At 31.6% G+C, this 25,873-nt stretch overlaps 1 protein-coding gene across 2 annotated transcripts; it reads right to left on the reverse strand.

Annotated features, from left to right (window-relative positions):
- Positions 1-1,314: 1,314 nt before the first annotated feature.
- On the reverse strand, positions 1,315-25,871 carry LOC134706380 (sterol O-acyltransferase 1-like). Of its 2 annotated transcripts, XM_063565274.1 has the most exons (16): positions 25,721-25,871; positions 23,863-23,936; positions 22,317-22,456; positions 17,891-17,917; positions 14,776-14,835; positions 13,831-13,938; positions 13,242-13,390; positions 12,337-12,464; positions 11,724-11,799; positions 11,066-11,165; positions 10,316-10,512; positions 8,879-8,955; positions 6,860-6,958; positions 6,191-6,326; positions 5,444-5,586; positions 1,315-4,492 (listed from the first exon to the last, which is right to left on the reverse strand). In XM_063565274.1, exons 1-16 carry the CDS (start codon positions 25,767-25,769, stop codon positions 4,412-4,414), a joined length of 1,644 nt encoding a protein of 547 aa, XP_063421344.1. In that variant the 5' UTR covers positions 25,770-25,871; the 3' UTR covers positions 1,315-4,411. The 2 variants fall into 2 exon arrangements, with proteins under 2 accessions (XP_063421344.1, XP_063421345.1); XM_063565275.1 differs by lacking the exon at positions 17,891-17,917.
- Between the last annotated feature and the right edge of the window lie 2 nt (positions 25,872-25,873).

A 25,873-nucleotide genomic window follows, 5' to 3' on the forward strand; every position in this document is an offset into this window, starting at 1 on the left:
GCATGTATTTGCAGAACATTCTATTTCAATAAAGCAAATCATTGTGACGGACAGCAAATAAACCACTTCAATTAACTTGAAAACAGCTGGAAAAAGAAGCATACAAGAAATTTTATCAAAAATGAATATGCCATACAACTGTTCAATTATAAAAGCATACACCTGAAGGATAGGATACTTATCTGCCCTTCAATCCTACATATCAAGAGACAAACCAATTATATAATGAGAAAAGTGAGAATATGGTGTATCAATTCTTTAGACACAATATCAAAATAAACACATAGAAAGCAAAATAACAGAGCTCTTTAAATTGAGTGTCAAGATCTTCATTCCAAAACTATTATGCCCCTGCCTAAGCGGAGGGGGCATTGAGGTTTAACCTTGTCAGCCTCAACTGCCCCCCCCCCCCCCCCCCAAAAAAAAAGTTGGTTTTCATTATCTGACTTTAGTTTGCCTCAACCAAATGTTACAAAACTACTGCAATACACAATGTTTACAATCAGACAACACAGATGAAGTTCGAATTTAAGGTGATATCACTTTAACCGTTTTAGAGTTATGCCCCTTTATAAATGGAAAACTTGTTGTTTCCATACTCTAACTAAGTTAGCCTTATTCACACTGGATCATCTTTGGTTCTAAACAATTCAGTGCAAAAGTATCTAAAACCAAGTTAAGAAAACAAAAAAATATTGATTCAGAGTGACCCTGACCTTTAACCTATAGACTCCAACTTCAATACACTTTTATCATTAATACTTATATTCTTTTCCTGCAATATGTCCTCCATCAGTAATACAACTGCACAGAAATATCATTTGACTTACCATCAGTGGTTCCCCTTGAACTGACCTTATCACAAACTTCTACAAATGCCACAGAAACAGACCCCCTAAGTATGGTGATCATCTTGGATTATAAATTAAACCCAAAATTACTTTGTATAGCCAATCATAATCCAATAATAATTTATTGACAAATAAGCATTTTGTAAATAATTTTTATTCATGAAAAAAAAGATTGAGAAAAGACAGCACTGCATTGTAATTAAGTAATTTTTCGTTTTTAAATATTCATGGAAGACATTTAATGCTAAGCAGCAATATAAAAAAGATCTGACTATACACCTTTGTAAAATAGTGTCAAATTTACTTGAAGAGCCAAGCAGAATGATACAGGCAGATGAAAGACCAATAATTATAGATAATCGTTGATCATCTCAAGGAGATTGATTTTCTCGCTCGAGCAAGGAGAGCGAAAGTGAGAAAAACAATCAAGTTGAGATGACCAATGATAATCTGTGTATCGCTATTTTACCTATGAGGACGTTGTCAATTTCATTAGCATGGCCACAAGCCCCCTGAGTTTCTAGCAATAATTTTCATATCACTCAACACTGCTGAGAAAGAAAATTATCAGTCAGTAAGATTAAAGGAAAATTTTGTAAAATAGCGATATGTCATATCATCCTTACCTATGCCTATATCACCCTGCTCAGTCGCTCTGTAATACTCATATCACGACTTTGAGACGAGAGCGATGTCACAATGTCTTAGGTGTGTGTGAGTAGAAGTTATCAAGCTTGCTTTCATCAAGGCATAAACCTCTCTTAAGGGGGTTCGCGGGTCTAAATCATTTATATAGGATTTCCCTATATTTTTCTATAAATGAACTTTATATTAAAGTTAATAGAAAAATAAAATAAAAATGTGGGGTCACCGTCCATTTGCGCTATCAATCTGCCTTCGAAAGAAGCATACATTTGTGTAAAAGTGGTTTTTTTCTGTTGACGTAATAAGAGAAATAAAGTTAACATCAAAATAAAAAAAGAAATTTATTACAGAAATCGCTCAAATTTTACAATAATTTAGTTTAAGTACAGCTTACATGGAAATTATATTAAAAAATATAGGTCACCGATGAGTTGAAAAAGATATTTCAATTTTATAGCCAAAAAATGGTATTTTTCCACCAAAGGGAGATAATTTGGAACTTTTTCAATGATGTATACATTTTAAAAGTCATCTGGGGCCAACACGAATTGATTGTTTTGAATGATTTTTGTACCATATGATAAAGTAACAACTACAAAAGGTAACAAATAAAATTTGTAATGAAAAACAAATGTTTATTTTTTTTCTGTAATTTGTATACCCTCGAGCCTCCTTAAGAAAGAAATAAGATCAGTAATAGATCAATAAACAGATAATCAGGGTTTCTTCGTATAGGTATCGTAAAATATCAGTTGCTGGACAAAAGGTTCACATTGTGGCTTGTGGTTGATATTTTACTATATCAATGTGTAGAAAACCCAATAATCTATACATACATAAATGTATATTGGTTCGAGACCACAATTGTCGTCCCTTGATTTTCGTTGTTCACGAATATAGTCCCTAGTGTTACCAGTGGGTTACTTGCCATTAATTTTTATACCCCTTCCAAATTTATTTCTCCATGTTTAATGCCTCAAATTGTAAGTAGGGGGGTGAAATTACACTGTAAAAAAATTTGGGTCCAGAATTTTACAGGAAAGTAGTGATTTGGTCCAGCTGAAAAAGGTTAAAAATTAGCACTTTGGAAGCTGTCAAAAGATTTTAAGACACCCTAAACACAGAATTGTCCATATTTTGAGTTAGAGGCGATGAAGTTTTCTATAATTTTGATATAATTTGTCCCAAAAGTACTGAAGTACAACACACTGTAAAAATTTCATTGAGAAAGCGCAGGTGGGATTTTTTTAATTTTCATTTATGTTCTAAAAGAAATGCACTACGAATTACTTGTGTTCTTGGACCTATATTGAGACATTAGACCATTAGTATAATTTTTGGAGATTTTTGTTTGCCTTTAAAGTTCTAATGAAACAATGAAGAAGTGGTATATAAATTCATGAAGAGATCATTTCATAAATACAAAAATATAATTCTCTTGTGGTTATTATAATATTATTGCACACGGAAGACAAAAGTCAAACATAAAACAGATTATATATACATCAACAAGAACATCATAATACATAAAAGTCAATTACTTATAAATGTATGTACATTTTAGTAAAAGTATAATATATAACTATTTCAAACTAGTCATTCCAATGTCATTTCTTTGACAAGAGGCACTCGTTTATTAGAGAAAAGCAAAAATAAAATAAAACAATACTAGGTATTTTGATACAAATCTTTGGAGATATAAATTGTTAACTATTTTGATGGTATTTTATAACTGGAATTCATTATCTGTTTTACACAACAAATACACAGGATAAAACTTTAACAAAATGTGACTGCATTTAAATAAAATCATTTATAAAGGCAATTTCTGAAGAACTGTATGGATGACAGTATTATTTTAACCATGAATGAACAGCCTGAGAATGGAATGCCCTTTATTTCAAAAACACAATACAATATTGTACCATCTTTAAATGGTTGTCATGGTAACTGTCACATTATAACCAGTTATATTTTCATCCTGTATACATAAATAAATCTCTCTCTAGCTGACTATTTACATTAGATATCTGTATTTTATACCGATATCTATTGCTTTTAATCTAGAATGTAAACCATTTATACATTACATAAAACATGACTATTACCATGAAAGGTAAACAATACTGATAAGTAAATATCTACAGAAATAATGACAAAAACCAGTCACTAATTGTACCAAATCTACAATTCCCAGATAAAAACATATTCACAAACAAAGACATGAGCATACAGATATTCTCAAAAATATACATGTAATGATTAACTGAATGATAAATGTTATAATGCCAGTACAAACAGAATTTGGCAGTGGTCAAAGTTTTTTAAGTGACAAAAATAAAACATATCATCAATGGATCACTTCTGGATTCTTGTTTTACAATGGATAAAGAACTGAAAATCTGAAAAGTAATGGTCCTATTCTGTACATAATGTACCTACTAAGATTCTTTCAAATACTATTCAGTTTTCAAATGACAAACCTTAGGTTAAAACAAAAGTTTTCTTTTTTTTATTTTTTCATGTTAATTACAAATATGGAAAAGTAAAAAGACAATGTGACTTTTCACAAAAGAATATCCTTTTGTTTAATCCTTAATTTTTAAAATAAAATATCATGCACTATTTGAGTGCAGCTGAAAACTAGAAAGATTTTACTCCTCATATGTCACAGAAAGTTGGGTATCAGCTAAAATAATAAATCAAAAGATAACAAGTTTCTTTTTAATATAAGGGGTCATTTTGACCTTCACCATGATTGCATAAACATTTGTTCAACAGAATTACGATACTTGATCTAATGAAAAACACTGGTCCCATGATTGTATATATTTATGTAGACATAGAGAGAATCCTGAGTTAAAATCTCATATTCGGTTTTAGAATTCAATTGTTCATCAAAACTGTTGATCTAACTATGGTGACTTCAAATTATTTTCCATGGCTTCAAAATTGCAGGTCCATGATCTGGGAATTAGTTTATCAAAGATGTTGTCCTGAAAGGATAAAATAATATTTTAAACAGGTTTCCTGTTTCATAAACTGTAATTTCTGAAATAATGCAACTTGGTGCGTCACACAATAAGTAGAACTCACATTCTGATATATCATAAACTGATCACAGACATTCCTAAAATCAAAATAATTAATCTCGCATTTTTGTCCTTTCTTCAACAATCGCAATAATAAATGCTGTTGTTTTTTTCTATGGTCGGTTTGTTGTCTCTTCGACACATTTCCCATTTCTATTCTCAATTTTACCCAGTAATTTCTGAATTTGTAGGAAGTAATATTAAGAAATTTAAAAAGAGCTGAAATCGCTTGCTTTACTGTTTAGGTTGAAAGTCATCATGATCAATTTCTTACTACAGGTATCTCTTAATCTTCACACTACTAAAGATCTATGAAAATTAGGTCAAAGCACATGATCCCTGTCTACTTGACTAAAAGTCTGACTGTGGTACACAATATGGTCATCTGGATAAAACTGATGCTCAAAGGTAGGTATCAGTTTAATTGTGCGAGATGTATTATATTGCAGCTCTGATAGGCCTAAAATGGGACATTAAATGTGATGCCTTGTATTGAGGGAGTACCATGCTCTCTGCATGTTAAAGAAACTTAGCAAAAACTACCTTATTTGAGAGGTCGTGTGTGGTCAGTTGTAAGGCATAATTTGTGTGGCTATCCAACAAACACATTTATCTAGTTATCTAGTGACCACATTAATTTATCACCCTTATCCCAGACCACCCACATGGTAAAATGGTATAACAAAATTAGAGATTCTCTAAATTTCTTTCCTGTACTGTTTGTTTGACATATAACCTACATCTCCTTTTATTAACAATATTTTTCAGTATACTTTTTTTTTCATTTTTCTTGTTCCTCTATTAATTGTGTGAGTTGTACATATTTGCAGCTGTGAGTGAATTAATACTACTCACTGTATTAACTGGACAGTTAATCCTGGCATACCATTCCATACTATACAAACACATCAACAATCCCGTCCCTGTAAATAGTGCTACCCATAGAAATACATTCCAACTTCTAGATACACCTTTATCTGTCAGGAACATAAAACCAACTGAAACAGAAGAAAAATAGAAATTATTATTATATTTCATGTCAAAATGCCAGATTTTGATAGGCTAATACGAGGGTGTTAATTTACTCTATTACCCTTCATGAGGACACTTGATCAAGTGTGCGCTTTATCAAATACAACTCTATCCTATGGCAAATACTCTATTACCCTTCATGGTGACGCTTGATCAAGTGTGCGTTTTATTAAATATGGATGGTTGTTATCTACAAGATGTCATAGTTTATTACTTTGAATTTGAAATTTAATCGACAGTAATAACAGAACATTCAGTATAATAAATTAGATAACACATATCTGAGAGGGTGATAGAGCAGATTATTACCCCTTCGCCTCAGTTGACAAATGTTTTCTCGGGGTAACAATCTGCTCTATCCTCTCAGCTATGTTTTATTTATATAATGTGACCCCCATTAAATTATATCTGATCTGCTTTCAAGTCACTTTAATTCTTAATAATGTGAACAATCAAATAAATGGGAGGTATACAAAAAATTGCAATATAAATGTATTTTTATTCAAAAGAAAATCGATTAATTCTAATTTCAAATTAGGCATAATTTTTGCGATTAAAATTTTTACTTACAGCCAGCTCCACCAAACATAAACAGCAGTACAGGATAAAAGAAGTTAAAACATAACACCAGAACATACTCGTGGAAAATAGCAGAGAATATAAATACACAAGCCATGGCTGCTGGCTTGTTCCCTCTTCCTATAACCTGTCAAAATAAAGGATAACAATATAATACAAATACACAGGCCATGGCTGCTGGCTTGTTCCCTCTACCTATAACCTGTCAAAATAAATAATGGATATATAAAGTAATGGAGCAATAAAAAACTGACTGATTTAATTTAAATTCAAACTCTCACTCAATTAATTTATTTTCCAATTGTTTTGATCTTGATCTTTTATACATAAAATGTACAAGCAAATGCCACTGCAGTGCATTTAATTCTCATTTTTCTTGTGATTTTAATTGTTTGATCTAAAAAAAAATTAAAAAAACATTGTACCTAAGGAAGGCACTTTCAAAAAAACAATGCTTCTAAACAATTGGTAATGTTAAAAAAAAAAGTATGATCAGTCTTTTTATTGCAATTTTTCATGTAAAACAAATCCTTCTTTAATTTGGCTGGGACTGAAGGTCTTTTATGTCTAAAAAATTGTCTTTTCATTGTAAAGTTGTAGATGTTTAATTGCTTTTGAGTTTTTCTGTAATGATTATTATACATATAACTTTACACCTACCTTACACACATCTTTATAGACATATGTATACAACCAATCATGGACAACCACATTCCATGTTCTGTAGTAGTTAGAAAAAGATGTTGAATTCCACCAATCCTGAAAAATATCAAATAACGTTCAATTATTTAGCACATGAATTACCTACACAAATTTAAAAAAAAGATATTTGTTTATTTAACATTCAAATCTTAAGCAATCGATGTAATATCTTTAAAAGTGTACTAAATATAGAAATGCTCGGCACAGCCTCACTTTCTACCGGTTTCTAAGCCTTGTACAAATAACATTGATATTTCGAGACAATGTATGGTTATTCTTTGTATACTGCAGCTCTTAAAACTGTTCTAAATGAAGTATTTTGGATAAAAAAAACATCATTTCGTAATTTGAAGCGGGCAACGTTAAATTTCCGCGAACCTGTATGTTTTATTGATGTCATAAATAAAACTCTACAGAAACACATTGTCAACGTCATAAAGAAGGTGATATACGGTCAGTGACTGTATATGACATATGAATATACGGTCAATGCAATTTGACTGCTCAAATAGCACAGCTGCAGTATATTAGAATTTATCAAATACTTAGAGAAAATAACATATACTTTTAAAGCCTTTTTACTGTATGATAAAAGTATTAGATTAACGTGAATTCAGTATTTTTCCAAAATGGTGTTTAGCGAGCTGATATGATCATTTTTTTTCACATGCTTCGATTATTATCACATGCATTTCTGTAACATTATCACATGGCATTCCAGCAAAACTCGGCAAATTCAGGAAAATACACCTCAATGGTACCTTTTTAGTGAAAAACATTACGCAGTAAGGTACAAAACAATTATTTGAATACTAGAAAGTATATTGCATAAAATAAAAAATAAATAAACAAATGATAAAACTAGATGTGTCAAAGCGACACAAATGGCCCGTCCCAAAAAGTTCAAAAATGTGAAATTACAATAACACATAATGGTAGTCTCACTGTTACTCTCACATATCAAAATCAGCTGAAAATCTGGAGGTGTATAGAAAAAAAATCTGTATAACTGTAATTTTAAAATAATTTATCAAAGTCCAAAGCAAGTAATTTCAGCAAAAATTAGCGGAGCAGAATAAAACTTAAACTTGATCTGTAACTCATAATGGTTAACTCACAAACCACACATTAGCCCCATATCTGAAGGCGTTTAGAAAAAAAAATCTGTATAACTGTGATTTTTAACAATTTCTCAAAGTCCAAAGCCCATAATTTTAGCAAAAAATTAGTGGAGCAGAACGAAACTTTATCTTGATCTGTAACTCATCATGGTTAACTTACATACCAAAAATCAGCCCAATATTTGAAGCGTTTAGAAAAAAAACTCTGAAAAATGGTTTGTTTTTTCGGGAATGACGGAATTTCGGACAAGGGTAAAATTATATGGCACCGACAACTTTGTTGCGGGGCAAAAAAATGCATTTTTAAAAGTTTTAAACATAATCTAGAAAAGTACTTTAGAAATGTTGACTTTTCCAAACAGTGTTCATTATATATATTGTTGATTATTTTTATCATCCATATTAAAATATATCATAGGTCTACTGCTGTTTTTCTTCTCTGTTGAGGCATATGCTAGAAAGATTCCATATCAAATTTACTCTGAATTTGTTTTTGAGATCAATAAATAAATCTTTAATTTTTCTCAATTGTTGAAGCATATGATAAAAAGATCATAACATGTCATTTTTCATATCAAAGGTATTATCAACCCTCAGTAAATATCAGCCCTCGAGTCATGCGGCTTGTTGTTTAGAAATTAACCTTTACTGGGACTGACAGATGGATGGAGAAACAGATGAATGGGATAGCACTACATTCCTAATTTGGTTTGGTAAAGGAAACAAATTGTAAAATAATTTGAATGTTATGCTGACATTAGAAGCTTTGATTCAGCAGTAGTAACTCTTATACAACTGAATAGTTTGCATTCTTGAAATCATTTTTCTAATAACTGAAATAGTTTTAACAAAATACCTTATAGAACATTCTATCTGCAAATCTTAACATCTCTGCAAAGGCATTAAACCAGGAATGAAGGATGGCAAAAAATCCTGTAAAAGAACATACATTTTGTCATAGTTACATCTTCAAATTTTAGAAAGTAATAATAACAGCTGTGCTTATTTTTGCATTAAATTTAAGCAATCAACTTAATTGAATGGTAGCAATACGAACATTTCATAATATGTATGTACTACTGCATTCACAAAGTTTACATAGAGCTCCTTCATCAATAGTAATTATCTAGAAAACATCCTGATAATATAACACAAAATTTGTAAGGTTCCACTGAACCCAGTCTCCCCCCCATTTTTTCTTTTAATCACAGCCTCAACAAAAAATGTGGAAAAAATAATAAATTTCCCTCTATACTATCTTTTGATTGTAAGACGCTTCTGTCCAAGTTTGATAAAAACCATGATGTTTATGAAACTTATAAATGTTTTAAAAACTTAAACTGCAGACTGTATGTAAGGTTACTAAATATTACTAGTATGTTATATACATATACATTTTCATGGATCTACAATCTGTCGATACCTGTAACTTGGCATTGCTCAAGGTCGTTTTTCATGGCTGTTTATGACCTCTTTACACTAAATCCATTGAATGTTGGATGTGTACGGATTGAGTGTTTAGTCTTAGAGGCATGATTTTTGTATTAGTTGTTAGTGGCTGTGAACTAGCAGTCAGATAACTGCTAGTACTCTCAGATCTGTTCATTGTGTCTTTTTGTGTCGGGATGTTTAAGTACTCAGCCACATCCACTTGTATTTTTTGTCTATCTGGTGAGTTAAGCCTTTTTCAACTGATTTTTATAGTTCGTTCTTATGTTGTACTGTTATACCACTGTCCCAGGTTAGGGGGAGAGTTGGGATCCCGCTAACATGTTTAACCCCGCCACATTATTTATGTATGTGCCTGTCCCAAGTCAGAAGCCTGTAATTCAGTGGTTGTCCTTTGTTTATGTGTTATAAATTTGTTTTTCGTTCATTTTTTTTACATAAATGAGGCCGTTAGTTTTCTCGTTTGAATTGTTTTACATTGTCTTATTGGGGACTTTTATAGCTGACTATGCGGTATGGGCTTTGCTCATTGTTGAAGGCCGTACGGTGACCTATAGTTGTCAATGTTTGTGTCAATTTGGTCTTTTGTGGATAATTGTCTCATTGGTAATCATACCACATCTTCTTTTTTATATTAACTGGAAGAAAAACTAAGTCCATAGTTAATAAAATTTTAAAACTTTAACCACAGATTGTATGTAATTTATCCTGACAGAAAAACTAAGTCCATTTATAAGTAATAAACAGAAAAACAAGATTACTGTTTTTACATAATTTACTTCCTTTCTTTTGTATATGTACTTAATTAAAATGCTTCAAGTCATAATACACTTACGTTACATACCTATAAATAAAACTAGTGTCCCTGGTAACATACAACCAAACACAGTCATTACTAGTAACTCTGGGGTAACATGTTCCTGGTTAAAGTTGTGGAAATATGGCACACAAAACCTCATGAATATGTAGTAGATAAAGAACAAACATCCAATCACCTGACCAAAGTTTGTAACAACATAATTCCATCTTATTGTTTTTGTCCTGAAAACATAGTAAACTCTACATAATTTTAAATGTATAAAACTGGATAATAAACTCCTGTCCATTGAACTTTTAACAGGTTAAAAGACCAAAAAAAATTGACAGCAGCAACTCTATAGCTACAGCACTTTTTTTCTATTCTAATGCATTTATTCATACACAAAGAAATGAATGGTTTAAGCTTGAAAAAAAAGTCATATTTGCTCAAAACTTCAGGAGCATAAACATCATGGCCAAGCATCATCATACAGATGAAAATGACCAAACTGACCAATCATGTTTATTCTATGATATTAATTGGATAAAAAAAAAATCAGTGTTTTTGAGGTAGGTGTTGTTTTATTTTTCTATACAATAGTAATATAACATCTCTTGATCCAAGCAATTTCGTATGCCTGCATACTCTTTAGTTATGACATGTCAACCATGGATTTGATGGTAAACTTTAGCCAATGAAAAAAAATTGTTACTACAATTCAATTACGTACTGCTGCTGAAATTAATGTATATCAATATAATTTATTAAAATGTTCAAGTATAATAAATATCCTACCGTGGATAATCATCTCTGTATATGAGGGTTGGTACAAACAGGAAGTATAAATATTTTGAGAAATCAGGACACATGACCTCTTCACTTGGACTGTCATCATCTGTAATATATACATGTATCAATAAAGTAACCATCATATGTTAAACTAGAGAGGTTATCTGGTGACCACAGACACCCACACCCATAGTAACTGAGAAACAAAGTAACCATCTTAGGTTAAACTAGAGAGGTTATCTGGTGATCACAGACACCCCCACCCATAGTAACTGAGAAACAAAGTAACCATCTTAGGTTAAACTAGAGAGGTTATCTGGTGATCACAGACACCCCCACCCATAGTAACTGAGAAACAAAGTAACCATCTTAGGTTAAACTAGAGAGGTTATCTGGTGATCACAGATACCCCCACCCACAGTAACTGAAAAATCAGGACAATTGACAACAAACTTTTGTATTTACAAAATGCATTAAAAATTTGGTATACTCTTACATAAACTATCTCATTTACTCTGGCTGTTTGAAGTCTAAGCGAGCACAATTACTACCTCAAATACCATGGATGTTGAATTCCCTTGATTACACCAGCACAAGAAATGTTAAAACAACCCTTTTATTGATGTAGCTTTTACCTAATTATCTGTAAGCTACTTTTACCTACCTTTTTTGTTGTTAAAATTTAAAACTCTTGGTATATTTTCCCTCACAAATGAATGCATCTTCATTATCAACCTAAGCTGAAAAATCAAAGTACTTATGTAAAATAATTATCAAGTTTATGGCATAAATCAAAACAGGTCAGATAATAATTATTTGTAAAAATATATATATATATACGTAAAGAATAATGCTTTTTACAAAAAGTTTATGCTTCTAATATTTTTTTCCCCCAATTTTTTTTATTAGTTTCCATAGTGACAATTTAAAGAGCAATCCTTTGAAAAAATTCAGAGCTCTCCATTTTACTTTTTTAATATTTGTTTTACATATCTATTGCTATATTGTCATACAAATTTCCTTACATTAGCCAGTGACAAACACTATCACATATCAATCATATCAGTTTACCATTCCATTTCTGCGGACAGGTGAAAAAAAACATAAAGAAAAGTAAACTTATACTATGATGTACAGCCTTTGACCTTTGTTGAAGGCTGTTACCTATAATTGTTAATTTCTGTGTGATTTGGTCTCATATGTAGAGTTGTATCATTGTCAATCATACCACATCTTCTTTTTAAGTATTGAATCTCTGAACATGATATATGACCTACCTGTTCACATGCTATAATAACAGTTGACGCAGGAGGTAGAGCATTTTCCATGATGTAATTTACAGGTAATACAAGAAATGCTAACATAAATGCCATATAGAAAGACAAAACAACATAATCTATCCATTCTGAAAGATATAACGAAATTAAGCAATTTGAGACTTTTTTAACCTGGCTACTATAATATGCATTCAACTTTCAATATGAATTTATATTCAATCATACAATTTACTATATAAAACAATTAAAATACAATTGGATGTATTGAACTATTGATAATCAGTAATAAAAGAGAGTAAGATGGCATGATATACTTAGACCTAGTTTCTTGTGTACAATTTGGAGTTTAGTATGGCATTCATTATCACTGAACTAGTATATATATTTGTTTAGGAGCCAGCTGAAGGACGCCTCCAGGTGCGGGAATTTCTTGCTGCATTGAAGACCTGTTGGTGACCTTCTGCTGTTGTCTGTTCTATGGTCGAGTTGTTGTCTCTTTGACACATTTCCCATTTTCATTTTCAATTTTATTTGACCTCATTTTTAATAACATCAAGAAGTCTACGAAACAGTAATGTTTATTATTCCATACTGGTAATATTTAGTCAGGTTCATTGATAGGAACCCCTTAATGCTTGTCTTTTGTCATGATTTCAAATGTGTCATATCTTAATAGTTTTTCTAACATTTAAAGAATTAAATGATGATGACAAAAATGTAATAAATATTCTTAAGACTTCATTGCATATATAGGTTGACATATTGTATAGAAATATGTCTATTGTTGAAGCCTCTGTTCTAGATCTGTATGTCTTATGAAATTTGTGTATCAATTAGTTGTCATCTTATTATTAACCGATTTCAAGGTCTATAATTTTTATTGGTCTCTCTCTAGGTCTACATACTTGCTGGTCCTACAGGTCTGTTATTGGCCCAGTAATAGAACATAGGATACACAATGACTAGAGTACTCAACTGCATCATCACCCATAATTCCATCACCTTGGATTTCTTCCCTAATGCCCACTGCATCATCTCAAAGTTTAGATTTATTCTGAAAGTTTACAATATCTTTAAGATAAACATATGAATAAATGAAAGAAAGAAACAAGTGAAATTGTGTCAATATGGACACTGCAAATTACCAATGGACAATAATGACTCAGTCAACTCACATATCAATGACCAGAACATATATTTGTGTTGTATTTTGAGTTGAAGTTTGATTGCGATATCACATCTACCTTATATGAAACTATTTTGACATGTTTCTATAAAATAGACTAGTATTGCCATTCTTTATTGAAACAACTGTGCCCCTCTTCTTGCTGACATGTTCCTTTATAGAGTATATATGATGAGTATATTTATCAAGAAGCTATTGAATCAATTAATGCAAATATATACAGGTTCAAAATAGTCAACACAATATATCTTTATTCCTTCCAATGCCATTTATTTGCTCTCTTTATACGATCAAGACTGAATACATACCTTCCTTCATGAACAATATCATAGACAAATGTGTTAAGACAAAACACTATGAGAATGGCAACAAACATGTGGTAGATGGTCTTTATATGGCTTATCTCAAACAACTCTCTACAAATAAACAAGAATAAAATAACATAACGATATAGATTGATTGATATATTTTTTAGTAAGCCTTGTTTCCTATCCATATACAGATATAATTGTATCAATAAACCAACTTTTTGAGACGTTTCAGCCATTGGCCTTCTTCAGTTCTTTTTTTTCCTCTAAACTATACAGATATCCAAAAGGCTGAAATTTTCTAACAGAAACAGTAACAAGTTACTGCATTTTAAACTTTAAATTGTAAAACAAAATCATGCTTGAAAGAGAATCAGAAAAGATTGTACAGCCTTCTCCCTTTTAATTCATTCTTAATTGTATTGCATTTTTTTTACAACTAAAATGACATTGTGTGTCATTAAAGACCTGTCTGATGCATTTTTGTTTTGCACTTTTTTATTTTTAACCCAACTTACAACACCAAACAAAATCAACAATAATAGATGCCCTTCATTGAAGGAAAAACAAGTGAAACTGCGAGCTACTGCTCACTGATGATACCCCCGCCGCAAGTGGATAATATTAATAGTGTAAAATCATACAAGTGTTCGGTAAACAGGAAGTTGTCAAGTGATCAATCTGAAAACGCATCACACGGTTTAGCTGCCTTGGATAAACCCTGAAACCAAATTTTAGAAATCCTTGTATTGTAGTTCCTGAGAAAAATGCAACGAAAAATATTCATGGGACGGACGGACTGAACAGTATACCCCCCTTTTTTAAAGCGGTGGTATAACAATGAACAAAGAATAATACAAACAATACATGTCCACATGTGGTGAAAACAAAACAGTTTTACTCAGGCTGATAAAGTACATTGTAAAGTTACTGATAAAAACTTACGTGAGAACTGATCTCCTTGGTAAAAACACTTTGTCAGGAAGCTCACCATTTTTCTTTCTGCTGTAAAATAGAGTACCCAAATAAATTGCTATAATGTTGTAACTTGTGGTAAAAAAATAAACTGTTTAGGCATCTTACTCACTAGATAATTTTGGTTAACTTTGTTGCTTGGTTTCTAACTCATCGACATATATCCTGCACCGAAAAAAATAGATGTTTTCAAGATTTTACTCTGAATAACAGTATTTTGGTCAGAACTAAGCTTCTGTTCAAATTTCCTAAAATTCATTGAAGGTTTAATGACTGAAAATCTTTAATCTTAGATTGAATCTGAATGTTTACAAGAAAGATAATATGTTGCTTATGTTGTAAATACAATCCTGTTTCCTTTAAAAGAAGGAGACCTACCAAATTAGACTTTTTACTGTGTTTGTAATAACTTGAGCAACACATTGGGTGCCAGATGTGGAGCAAGATCTGCTTAACCTCCCGTTCATGTTGCTAAGTCTTTCGTTTATTATGTTGTGTCTTGCATGTGTTTTTTTTGTGTTTATTTATTAACCATGGCAGGCTCAGTTTATTTTCGATATATGAGTTTGACTGTCCCTCTGGTATATTTCATCCCTCTTTTTAAGTCCATTTGTCAGTAAAAAAACAGAAATATAAAATATATATTTTATAAATTTTGTTTTGAATTCTGCATTTTGGGAAATAAACAAGCTTCTGTCCAAATTTCCTAAATTTCAATGAAGGTTTGTCAAAGTTTTTAATGTTTAAATATTTTTTTTCTTTCAGATACTGAACCTAACTGGGGATGTTGTTGAACGCTATGTCTGGCTTTAGCAACATAAATGACAAAGGCTCAACAATTATAGCTTTTTATGGTGTCCTGAATAAATATTTTGCATTCTGAGGCTCTTGTAATAAATATTTTTCTGAGAGTCTATACATGTAAACTTTGTTCAGTTTTCCTTATTCCTTTCATTGGGATTATCATTTTTAAGTGATGAGAAAGTAGACAGACAATATCCTTATACAGTTAAAGGATGTGACATGATTCCCAATGTGACAACTATCCACCACACACCAAAGGATGTGGTATGATTCCCAATGCCACAACTATCCACCACACACCAAAGGATGTGGCATGATTCCCAATGTGACAACTATCCAACACACACCAAAGGATGTGGTATGATTCCCAATGCGACAACTATCCAACACACACCAAAGGATGTGGTATGATTCCCAATGCGACAACTATCCACCACACACCAAAGGATGTGGCATGATTCCCAATGTGACAACTATCCACCACACACCAAAGGATGTGGCATGATTCCCGATGCGACATCTATCCACCACACACCAAAGGATGTGGTATGATTCCCAATGCAACAACTATCCACCACACACCAAAGGATGTGGTATGATTCCCAATGCAACAACTATCCAACACACACCAAAGGATGTGGTATGATTCCAAATGCCACAACTATCCACCACACACCAAAGGATGTGGTATGATACCCAATGCCACAACTATCCACCACACACCAAAGGATGTGGTATGATTCCCAATGCCACAACTATCCACCACACACCAAAGGATGTGGTATGATTCCAAATGCCACAACTATCCACCACACACCAAAGGATGTGGTATGATACCCAATGCCACAACTATCCACCACACACCAAAGGATGTGGTATGATTCCCAATGCCACAACTATCCACCACACACCAAAGGATGTGGTATGATTCCAAATGCCACAACTATCCACCACACACCAAAGGATGTGGTATGATTCCCAATGCGACAACTATCCACCACACACCAAAGGATGTGGTATGATTCCCAATGCCACAACTATCCACCACACACCAAAGGATGTGGTATGATTCCCAATGCCACAACTATCCACCACACACCACAGGATGTGGATGTAAGACTTTCTATTTTTCAACTGATTATCCATTATCTACCAGATAACACATGTTTCTACACATCAAAACTATAACCTAAATAATAATTACAATGAAGAAAAAAAATCCCTTCTTGAAATAAAATAAATAAAATTAGCACAAAAGCAGTTATGTAAGAAAGATTAACAAGCAATTGCAAGTGAAACAGTGGTGTAAACAGTGATCAAACTAAATACTTGTCTACAAGGTGTTATTATAAGCAAAATTAATAAAACAATTATAGAATTAGAATATTCCCATATTTAGGTTAACAACACACAGAGCAAATCCTGAGATGTCTTACCTGCCTTACATGTCATTATTAAATTTTAAAATGAAAAGCTTTAAGGTTTTACTACAGATATCACATAAACTTAGCATTAACAATGTCCATTAAAATTGGGTAAATGTCATATAAACCCTGCCAGAGGTTCGTGTAAGGGGACAAAGGTCAGAGGAACAGTCTGACTGACATGAAGAACTTGCCCAAACCAATTTTTTAAGCAGTTGCTTAACTGTGGAATAGAGGTCAAGGACAATAGACATAAACCAGAAAGACACCTTTTAACATAAGACAACAATAAATAGTATATGAAGGGTCCAGTTATTCTACTTTCTGAAACATAAATATTTATACATGTACGAATAGTTTAAGTTGGAGCTGCTGGATAGGAATCTCTATGTCTTACGTTCTACAAAAAAACAATTTACTTAATCTAGGTCAAAGCTCTTCTGACATGTTAGTAGTATATCATGCTAATTTTATCTAATAAACATTAGTTCATGCAGGGTATGTCGGAAAGCCCCAAACCTGTTATAGTACACTTCAGTGGACCCCTAACACTTCCTTAAAACAGAAACAAATGTTAATGAAAACAAATTTTGTCATCGTTTAATTATAAGTATTTAACTATTCACTACTTCCTGTCCAAATAAAGGCAACTTGTAACTCTATACATTGCTCATATGATATGATAGCTACAAGATGATCTTTATCTCTGAATGTAATAAAAATTTAACCCTGTAGTTTTTTTTTAAATATTGATATCTTGTTCACAGTTATATTTACTCTTTGATAGATGAGCGATTTCTATCAGGGATCCACAATGAATGTACTGTTAAGCAGATAAACAGGTCAGTAATACATACTATTTATCTTTTAAATTAGTTTGACATCTGCAATAAATAGACATTACATACACTAGCTATTCTAAAAAACATCACTTGACCTAGCTATCCTAACAGACCAACATTACCAGCTATCCTAACAAGCATTAAATGAAATAGCTATCCTAACAGCCAAAAACTATAATGCACTTTAATTATTCTAACATCTTCACACTACCATATGCATTAAAAATATCCTATCCAACTCACACTAACATTAACTATCCTATCCAATTAACACTACCATACTTATTAACTATCCTATCCAACCAACACTAACATTAACTACTATCCTATCCAATTAACACTACCATACTTATTAACTATCCTATCCAACCAACACTTACATTAACTTCTATCCTATCCAATTAACACTACCATACTTATTAACTATCCTATCCAACCAACACTTACATTAACTACTATCCTATCCAATTAACACTACCATACTTATTAACTATCCTATCCAACCAACACTAACATGAACTACTATCCTATCCAATTAACACTACCATACTTACTAACTATCATATCCAACCAACACTAACATTAACTACTATCCTATCCAATTAACACTACCATACTTATTAACTATCATATCCAACCGAAATTTACATTAACTACTATCCTATCCAATTAACACTACCATACTTATTAACTATCCTATCCAACCAACACTAACATTAACTACTATCCTATCCAATTAACACTACCATACTTATTAATTATCATATCCAACCAACACTTACATAAACTACTATCCTATCCAATTAACACTACCAAACTTATTAACTATCCTATCCAGCCAACACTAACATTAACTACTATCCTATCCAATTAACACTACCATACTTATTAACTATCCTATCCAACCAACACTTACATTAACTACTATCCTATCCAATTAACACTACCATACTTATTAACTATCCTATCCAACCAACACTTACATTAACTACTATCCTATCCAATTAACACTACATACTTATTAACTATCCTATCCAACCAACACTAACATTAACTACTATCCTATCCAATTAACACTACATACTTATTAACTATCATATCCAACCAACACTAACATTAACTTCTATCCTATCCAATTAACACTACCATACTTATTAACTATCATATCCAACCAACACTAACATTAACTTCTATCCTATCCAATTAACACTACCATTCTTATTAACTATCATATCCAACCAACACTAACATTAACTACTATCCTATCCAATTAACACTACCATACTTATTAACAATCCTATCCAACCAACACTAACATTAACTACTATCCTATCCAATTAACACTACCATACTTATTAACTATCATATCCAACCAACACTTACATTAACTACTATCCTATCCAATTAACACTACCATACTTATTAACTATCATATCCAACCAACACTAACATTAACTACTATCCTATCCAATTAACACTACCATACTTATTAACTATCCTATCCAACCAACACTAACATTAACTACTATCCTATCCAATTAACACTACCATACTTATTAACTATCATATCCAACCAACACTTACATTAACTACTATCCTATCCAATTAACACTACCAAACTTATTAACTATCATATCCAACCAACACTTACATTAACTACTATCCTATCCAATTAACACTACCATATTTATTAACAATCATATCCAACCAACACTTACATTAACTACTATCCTATCCAATTAACACTACCATACTTATTAACTATCATATCCAACCAACACTAACATTAACTACTATCCTATCCAATTAACACTACCATACTTATTAACTATCATATCCAACCAACACTTACATTAACTACTATCCTATCCAATTAACACTACATACTTATTAACTATCCTATCCAACCAACACTAACATTAACTACTATCCTATCCAATTAACACTACCATACTTACTAACTATCATATCCAACCAACACTTACATTAACTACTATCCTATCCAATTAACACTACCATACATATTAACTATCCTATCCAACCAACACTAACATTAACTATTATAAACAGAGGCAATTAAGCTGTCAGTCATATAGCTGTAGAATTAAAATGTGTATCTATAATACTAAAATTACGAGGTCCAATTTGTCAGCCGTCATCACGTAAAAACGACGAATCACAGAATTCAACTTTATATATAACTAATATAGTACAAAGGTGTAGATTAAAAATCACACCACTCCAGGCCCTTTTGTTTTCCACGTAATTAAAATTGCCAATAATTAAGAAGTTCCCGGGTCGAGTCTGATACCGATACCAATAGTATATTCACCTGTTACCTATTACCTTATGTACGTTCCGCATCTGACAGGCGCACCACCAAACGGTGTATTCAGGATTAATATGCTATATATACGGGTCATAATCACAAGGTTGACACTACTAAATTGTCAAATTGTTACCTATTGTAATATTTTAATCAGTAAGACTTTCTAAGATAACAATACGAATACTAAAAATCTGGACTAAAAATAGGGCGTATAGGTACAGTTTTCTATTTGTTAGTGGGCATGACGTAAAACTGCGAAACAAAGAATTTAACTTTATTTATAACTAATATAGACAATGCTGTTGACTCCATTCCAGGACCTATTGTTTTCCAAATAATAAATATTATCAATAATTGATAAGTTCAAGTTCGACGGGTTCAAACATGTCAAACAGAAAGATTTGAAAGCAGAGAAAACTGCCGTGTATCTTATAATCGACATGACTTTATCAGATGACAATTCTAATACTAAAATAAGGCTTGCGCATAGTTATATACTTTAATTCAGTCACGGACCCGTGAGATCACGGGTGTGTTCTAGTATATATATAAAACTCCAGATCTGTCATTCTTGCTGTTGTTTGTATCCCCTTCTTTTTAAGGTTAAGCCGAAAAGCAAAAAATCTTGACAGTAGTTGGGGGAAAAAATGTTACCAAAAATTGTAACTACTCAGTAATAAAGGTTTCCAATTAGCAAATAATTCACAGTTTATCTAATTGAGTTCATATAAAATGCAAAATAATTTTAAAATATTTTAGAATTTTTTCAGAAAAACCTGTCTCCCTACAAAAAAAGTTCACCTGAGGTTACCTATACCAAACCACAAGACAAACTGACAACACAGGTATAGAAATTCACTGATTTAAAATATCCCAGATTAATTATCAGATTTAGGATTAGAAAAGGATCATGGGCCTTGTATGGGTATAAATTCTTTTACTGACGATTTTCTGTAAAATGCATAATGCAGAGGTCTTTCAATTTAAAAGGAATGAATTATTTTTATACCAATACATTATTATAGAGAAAATAACTTTATACATAACTTGTAAACTTTTCTTATATCAAATTTCTATTAGTGAAATGACAAAACTATAGGAATGTTTTTCATCACTTAAAAACAGATAAGTTTAAAAACAGTGACAGAAAGAAAAAAAAAAAAGTAAGATAGCATGACCCACTATTGTCTCAGCTTATTTGGGCAAACCTACACAGTCCTGTTCCATAAGATCTCAGTAGTATCCAAGGTATGAACTTTAATATTGATTTCATGACAAAATCCAATGAGGAATGAAAGGAGGATAAACTAATTTACTCACATACATGTAATACATATATAATGAGAATGGATCTACATAACATTTTTAAAGTACCCATCAAACCAATACACAAAACATGGAAACAGAGTCAAACTGAGACCTTATGATGGATCGCATTGGGGTCTAAGCCTGACTGCCGATTTTTTATAAACGTGACACGTGAAAGTCAAATTATTGTGTCGTGAAAACGGGAAATGAGGTCTAGCGGGACTCTAGGAAATGAAAAAAAATAATGAGAAGTGCTTACGTACTAGTGCAAGAGGGAAACAGGAATCTGACAAAACAGTAAGCGGGATCTGGGATCGTAACCCCTCAATGAGACCCCCCTTATGTTGCATGCATACAGAACCTCTCACTAAAGTGTACCTCCATGCAAGTTTAAGTGATCTACCAACATGTAACATCAAAGATATTAACTAAATGTAAACTCAACCAACCAACTAAAGCCAATATTTTGAAGATACATGTATAAAATAATGTCACATTGACTTAAGCATGCGTAGAACTGTTACAACAGGTAAAGTATTAAATGAACGAACACCTAACAGAAACATTCATTTCTTCTACGCCTTTTTTTACTGAAAGATTCTTTTAATATTATACTATTTACTGTAATATTAGCACGTTGAAAGTGATTTGTATTTCATGCAAGAAAAAAAACATCTTTTACTTACATAAAATGTACATCAATGACAATAGACATAAAAGACAAAAGACCATGCAATACACACATTTGACTTAGTCATGTAAGTGAGCTTACTGTTATTTGTAATTATTTTATTGAAATACTACCTTGTAGAAATAGATCTTTTGAAGACATAATTTTGGTTTTGTTCTTCCAGTCGTTCGTACTGTTCTACATCATTTATAAACTGTTCAAAAAGTGTATCAAGTTCATCTGTCAGCTTTTCTTTGATGTCTTTCTGCAAGGCCTGCAACAATATTGTATACTTATAACATACTACAACCATGAAACAATGATAGGGGTTCAACATGTTCAATAATAATGCAAAGCTATCAATGGGCTAATTAATTACTACCTTGACAGACCAGTAATTATAGTACAGGGTTCAATAACCAAGTAATCAATAGGCTTATAAGTACCTGGACAGACCACTTATTAAAGTATGGGTTCAATAACCAAGCAACCAAAAGGCCAATGTGTCATCAATAGACCAGTTAACTTATCATTGTCAGGGGTTCAATGACCTAGCAATCAATGTTGTTATTCAATAAGAATACATTGTATATATATATATATATAGAGATAAGATAAATTAGTTTTCTGTTGGTCCATATTGGAAAATTTTTACTTCTGAGAAACATTATTTTATTTATACCAGCCAACAAATGAGACCAGGTTGTTATAAGCTATATAGCTATATCAACATGATCAAGGTGTAGAACTGAAATACTAAATTACAATTCTTGATGGTGAATTTTCACAGTAATTGGTGGCAATTGTGTGTGATTCAATATAAACAAGTAAGGAATGATAATTGATTACATAATATACTGTGATGAAGTTTCCAAAACATATCCCCATAAATGTAAACCCCAAGGAACTAAACCTACATATCATTCCATTCATCTTGACATAAAAAAAAGAACATTAATGTTTATTGGTTTGAGATCATATCAATTCAAAAGATGTTGGAACATTCTTAAAAGTAAGGGGTGGGGATGACCCCTGGAAATTTATTTTACATACAAGTCATTCAATAAAACTTTAACTATAAGGCAAGCAAGGAAATATATGGTTTAGGGGTGGGAAATTCACTAAGAATCTCTACTATTTACAAGATATTAGACCATTCTCAAATAACAGGTGTTTGGAATGCAAACCCAAGCTAAATCCCCAAAAAGTTTGTTTCAACCAAAAACAAAATAAAAGGTGCTTAGCATGTTTAATGGCATTACACAATGTACATAGAGGAAGATTTGTAGAAGCAAGTAGGAAAATTTTGGAATGGGTACTTAATTCATGGATTTTGATGATGAACACTCTTAGGTCTGCTTACAATTAACATCAAATAAAAGCTAAGGAAACCTCCAATTTCAGTCTATTTATTGATCACATAAGCTTATACTTTAACCAAGCAACCTCAAAATTAATACATATAGTGGCTCTTTTCACTCAATGCACATTTTTCATTCAAATGCATATGTTTACCAAATAATTGTAAGACCTGTGTTATTGCTCAAAATTACATGTATATCATAAAACAAATAAAACATTCATGTACATTATACATGTACACGATATAACAAATCAACCAATTTTAATGTAACAATTCAACCAATTGCAAGTTTTAATTGATTTGAAAGGTTAACAAACCTGTGCTTGATTTCTAAGCCTTTGTATTTCCACTTGCTTCCTAAACTGCTCATTGTTTCCATTATTTCCATTACCTACAAACAATGACAAATGTATGATAGAAACATTATATTGATACAATAAAGAAGTAAATTTATGATCTTCTCTGGCTTGCATGCATTGTCGTGTGTTTTAATTGTTTTTTTATTCATGAACATGTTATTTCTGTTAATTTTTTAAATCCAAATCTCTGAGCAATTTATCATTATATTTGAAATCATAATATGGTGAAGGTTTTTAATACTGGACCGGTACATAAAATTGAGAATGGAAATGGGGAATGTGTCAAAGAGACAACAACTCAACCAAATAAAAAAACAACAGCAGAAGGTCACCAACAGGTCTTCAATGTAGCGAGAAATTCCCACACCCGGAGGCGTCCTTCAGCTGGCCCCTAAACAAATATATACTAGTTCAGTGATAATGAACGCCATACTAATTTCCAAATTGTACACAAGAAACTAAAATGTACATGTTCATCTTTACATATTGATGATGAGTAGATTTACAAGAGGATGGTAAAGGGTTATTTTCTTGCAACGTTTTTGACGTTTTATTTCTCGTTTTCTTTTGTTTATTTTGATGTGCATGCTTCTCTCTATTTATTTTCATAGTTTCGTTTTGATACACCTAACTTCTCATGCTTTTCATGCATTTGTTTAAGAGTAAACCAGGACTTTATAATACCCTCTAAAACGTGAATGTGTAATCTAATAAAACTTTATGTATAATAGAATTTGGTTACTATTCTACTTTTGCAATTCTATTTTTTATGTATGGTATGTAATAAAGTTCATCAAACTACTAAGAATATTTGTTTTTAAATCAGATGCAACTAGTAGATGCTTGTAGTGACCATGAGGTCTTCATTTCTGTATGGTCTCCAAGAACAGCTGAGAAAATGTCTAGTACTTTTTTCCTTAATAGTTACGATTAAATTTCTTATGCTTCATTTTTCACGATGTTTATTTACCATGGAACAATTTCAGGTTTTAAATTTCATGTCTTTCCGAGTTCAGTACCCCGGCCGGCCCCTTTACCAAATTATGTGAATAATTATGTTAAATTAATGGAAATAATTTTCATTTTTGATAACATATTTTGGACTAAATATCACTATGCGGTTAAACATGTAAACAATATACAGTAGTTTGATAGTATAATCAAGATTTAGGACTTGATTATGACTATTGACCAGTTATTTATTATTATAAAACGGATTATAAGATTATTTAACTCACAAATAAAGTTTTGTCACATTGCAATGAAATCTGGTTCCATTACACAATTATTCAAAACATAGTTTTAATGTTACCCAGCAACACAGTTCAATTTCTGGGATGATTATGATGATTTTGATGACATAATTTTTGAAAACAATTTAAATTGTTTTTTTCTATTTATTTAAAAAAAAACATATGTATATATATTATCATAGATGGTAAACAGGAATTGAAACAAAAATGTGCTCCATCATAAACATATAAATATAACAAATAATGAAATATATACAAATATTTTTAAATTTTCAACACATGTTCAATAAACAGAAAACAAAATGAAAATATCTCAGTGATAAACGTACGTATCTACCATTAGAGCAAAGATGCTGTCCATTATTTATCAACAAAAAATAGACTATAGTCAACACTCTTTTTTGTAAAATTTGAACATGTCACATGAACATAATGTGATCAGCTGGCCTTGGAAGATCAGAAAAAGACATTTGTCAATTTAAAGGGAAAACCTAAGTAGCTGGTATTTTCATATACGTATTTCAGGTCCTTCTGTTAAAGTATAATACCAGATATTGACTTACATTTGGCTGAAAATGACAAATTTTCAACACTATCTTCTTCTGACGACATAGTTCCGGTACCGATTTCGCAATTAAGTGTTTTATCTGTTAATTTTGTTCATTTTCCGTAACGGCAATATTACGTAATAATAAACGTTTATCCGACATGTGCGA

The sequence above is a fragment of the Mytilus trossulus genome, chromosome 2 (genome assembly GCF_036588685.1).
Source record: "Mytilus trossulus isolate FHL-02 chromosome 2, PNRI_Mtr1.1.1.hap1, whole genome shotgun sequence".
Classification (NCBI taxonomy): Eukaryota; Metazoa; Mollusca; class Bivalvia; order Mytilida; family Mytilidae; genus Mytilus; species Mytilus trossulus.